The sequence below is a fragment of the Batrachochytrium dendrobatidis genome (assembly GCF_000203795.2).
Source record: "Batrachochytrium dendrobatidis JAM81 unplaced genomic scaffold BATDEscaffold_24, whole genome shotgun sequence".
Classification (NCBI taxonomy): Eukaryota; Fungi; Chytridiomycota; class Chytridiomycetes; order Rhizophydiales; genus Batrachochytrium; species Batrachochytrium dendrobatidis.
In genome coordinates, this window is record NW_006281121.1 from 1 (window position 1) to 3,945 (window position 3,945).

The 3,945-nt window shown below is 37.8% G+C and overlaps 2 protein-coding genes across 2 annotated transcripts; one reads left to right on the forward strand and one right to left on the reverse strand.

The window, feature by feature from the left end:
* Positions 1–291: 291 nt before the first annotated feature.
* BATDEDRAFT_92927 (uncharacterized protein) lies at positions 292–1,191 on the reverse strand (the record flags this gene model as incomplete). The annotated part of the gene is made up of 1 exon (XM_006683106.1): positions 292–1,191. The coding sequence occupies one exon, from the start codon at positions 1,189–1,191 to the stop codon at positions 292–294; it is 900 nt and encodes a 299-aa protein (XP_006683169.1).
* Positions 1,192–1,770: 579 nt separating this feature from the next.
* BATDEDRAFT_92928 (uncharacterized protein) lies at positions 1,771–2,622 on the forward strand (the record flags this gene model as incomplete). Its single annotated transcript, XM_006683101.1, has 1 exon — positions 1,771–2,622. One exon carries the CDS (start codon positions 1,771–1,773, stop codon positions 2,620–2,622), a length of 852 nt encoding a protein of 283 aa, XP_006683164.1.
* Between the last annotated feature and the right edge of the window lie 1,323 nt (positions 2,623–3,945).

Here is a 3,945-nt window from a genome sequence, read left to right on the forward strand (position 1 = left end):
CTATTGTTGGTATTGGTGTTTTATGTGTCAATACGACATGACAAGCAATATCATATCGACACAATACACAATGCATGCCAACATCATCAATGTGTACAACTATGCAATATACAATCAACTGTATTGTATTGGAAATACAAATGTCAATGTACACTATGATATCATGCCAATCAAGACAGTGTACAATGATCAGATATAATGCGTGCACATCCAATATCAAGTGGTGGTTGTATTTTATTCAAACAAAAATACAATAAACACGGTTGAAATCAGTCCAGATTGACATTCCGATCAATCAAATGAGTCATCTGAATCATCAGGGTTGGACGGATTCGAAAATGGGTTGGGCTCATTTTTAGATTTGGGAGTGTCCTGTGTACGAGAAGATCCGAAAAAAGTTTCCCATAAACTAGAAAAAAACCCTTGTGTACTGGATGATGTTTGAGTGGGTTGGACTGTAGATGTTTTACTTGATGATGGACTTTCATGATGTTGTGATGAACTCTGGGTTCCACTAGTGGAGGCTTGCTCGGATCCTGGCTGTTTGTTTAGTCGGAGAGTGAGAGATTTGTAGATATTTTCAACAAAACTGGGATTGAATTTCAGAAATTCCACGTAAAGATAAAGTAAGTCCATATCCAGATCATCTCCAAAAAAACGCTCTGCAAGCTCTGCTTTGTTTGCATACGTTTGCAAACTAAAGACAAGGAAGTCGCGATTGAATTTCCGATACTTTTTTTCAAGCTCTTCAAGCTTTTCTCTTTCTTCTTGAAGCTTCAGTTTAAAACTTTGAACCTTTTCTTCATACGCTGGATCATTATTGTTGTGTTGAGATTTATGCACCAGCGTCGAATATTTCTTATTCAGCTGTTTTATCAACTCTTGTTGATGAAGTTTTTCAGATCCGGCCAAGTCACACGCTTTCTCCATTTCTTCATGTTCTCGATCCATTTGTAGGTATCCTTCGATTAAGCTTACATCACTCTCTGAAAGTTGACTAAGATCAACTAAATTTGCAGCTTCTTCATAAGAAATTGTCCGATACTCAGATTCAGTACTTGTAGTTGCAGTGGGAATGGCGGCTGAAGTGCTAGATTCGGCACTTTTAGTCGAACTGGGATTGACTGGGTTGGCTGTAGTAACCGAGCAAGCAAGCAAGATCGATGACAATACAGCAACTGCAAGTTTCATTTTACTGATTTGGTTGAGCAAGTTGTAATGTCATTCAACAAGTCTGGTTTTGGATTGTATTTATATCCGTTATTGAATGTATCAGATTAAAAGCATATCGAGTGACCGTTTTAGGAATCAGTGTTGTCAGGGTTGGTGTTGATTTGCTATCAGCGTCAAATTTTTAAATGGCCCTTTATATGATAATCCGCAGGTTTGATTTAGCCGCTGCTTGATTATGCATTCGAATATGATTGTGTAATGCTGTACAAACAACTGGTAAATCAGATTGTCAATTACAGGTCAAGTATGACGATGGAATGTCAGTCATTCAGGTATTGGATGATCAAAGGGTCGTAAAAGCATCATCCAATCGACATGAACATCAATTTGATCAATATGAATAGGGAGAATTATATTGTCTAGTTTGATAGTTGCTCACTACAAGCAATCAAATAACCCTGTATAGTCGGTTAACCTAGAAGGGTTAGGGTTGGTTTGCTATACAAGAATACAAATACAATACATTCAGTTTTATAATCGACATCAGCTTCAGCGCTCAGTTTTTCCATCAATTGTTTAAACCCATTGATTGGTTTGATGAGACTGGTTGATATTTTATTTGTACTGAGCGCAGCAGCAACCGCTAATGCAATACTGATCCCGACTGATAACGATGATTCACCCAAAGTATCAAGCACCTCCAGCCAAGTGTCTGGCCCCACTAATGAACCCAGTCCAGGCACTTCCGACGACTGGCAACAGCCAATGGATATAGTCGGCTCAAGTACTTTTAATGAAGACTGGAAAAAACTATTTGATCAGATTAATTTAAACACTCCCAACCAAGGCCAGCAACAGACAATTGATGTAGCTAGCCCAAGTAGTTTCAATCAAATGTTTGGCCCAACTAATCAACCCAGTCCAAGTACTTTTAATGAAGACTGGAAAAAACTATTTGATCAGATTAATTTAAACACTCCCAACCAAGGCCAGCAACAGACAATTGATGTAGCTAGCCCAAGTAGTTCCAATCAAGGCCGGCAACAACTAATGGACCAACCTGGACCAAATACTTTTAAACAGGGTCGAAAACGCCAAATGGATAGAGATGATCCAAGCACTCTCAAACGAGTACGGAAACAACCAATGGATGATGTCAAGACTGTTTCAAATCGAAAGACTAGTTTGGTAAAAGCATCTCAGATTATTACTAAACTAAAGGAGAAATTTAGAGAAGCTAAACAGATGGAAAGGAAAACATATCAAGCCTATACTAGTTATGAAGTCATTGGATTCAGACAAAGAATAGCATTAGTAACAGGTCAAGATATATCTGGATCAACGTACGATCCAGAGGTTGAAAAGCAATTGAAACAAGATTATGAAAAGGCAAGCAAAGAAGTAAACGATATAGGACAAAAACTAAGATTTATGAAAAGGCATGTTTAAATTTGGATTGATGATGTGTCGATGATTTTGATTTTGAATAAATTTAAACTTTCTGATGTGTTGATGTTTGTCGAGTATTGTGAATGGGCCAACAACCATATCATTGATTGTATATTGTGTTGGGTATTACATCAACAGTTACTGGATTGTTGATTGATACATCAATGGCATGATAACAGCCAGTGTTGATTGTAACTATCAGTTGGACTTGCAATCACTTGCCAGTTGCATGATACTGTGAGACATTAGTAGTGTGTGATCGCAGGCATTTCTGAATAGTTTATAATAATCAGAAACTCTCAATGACATTTGAACTGGGATTCATATAGCTTTCTTGTTTCCTTCCATGTTCCTTCACTATATAAACACACTCTCTTTCCTCTCTTAATAAAACAACGCAATCAGTCATTGGTTCATTCCTTCACATCTTTGATCTACTGTAACAAACTTTCCAATAATAACAACTATCGATATGTCGTCAGATGTCCACAATCTACAGTTTGAATGTTTCAAGGTGAATGTACTTGTTACTTGTAGCACAATAGACTGCAGCATTGTCTTTAATGTTGTGCACATTTGGTGAATACAAGTACAGTTGGATGTCACGGATAGCAACAATCGACATGACAGTGGACACTATTGGACATGTACACTGCAATGTGACTGTCAGCAACCATCGCCATCAGTGTGTATCATGTGTTTAAAAAGTACTCGCATGCATTGGATTCAACACCACGTTTGTGATCGGGTTTGATTTGTATTGTATTGGTGGTGTTGTATTGCATATATCAGTAGATTGTGTGCTGATTTGAATGGCATGATCATCCATTGTGGTTCATGTACACGATGACAATCTGACCTGTTGACACGGCCAGTTTGTTGAACGACCTGCCAATCTCCAATTCAATTATAGTACAACGTCACTCATTCGGTGTATCAACGACAGATTACCGAGTTTGATGTTGACCATGTTGTGACACAATCAGCAATGTTTGACGTATACAGTCTACATTGACCTAAAATGACCATGCAGTCATACCAATGGAAAAGTCATGGTTTTGAAATACTGCAACAGATTGTTTGATGCTGTTGTGTCCGAGTGATCCAAAACATGACCAATTGAACAATCAGTCAAATATTTGTTATACAGTGACAGTGTATGCTGTGATAATGGATTGTATGTGTGATGACAACTATTCATAATCAGAGTGACAACCTGATACAACCTGATTATTAGATACATCACCACAATTGGAGAGATCAACACAGCATACTACCGAGGTTGATTAAACACCAACAGTGATGCTTATATATTGATTCGAC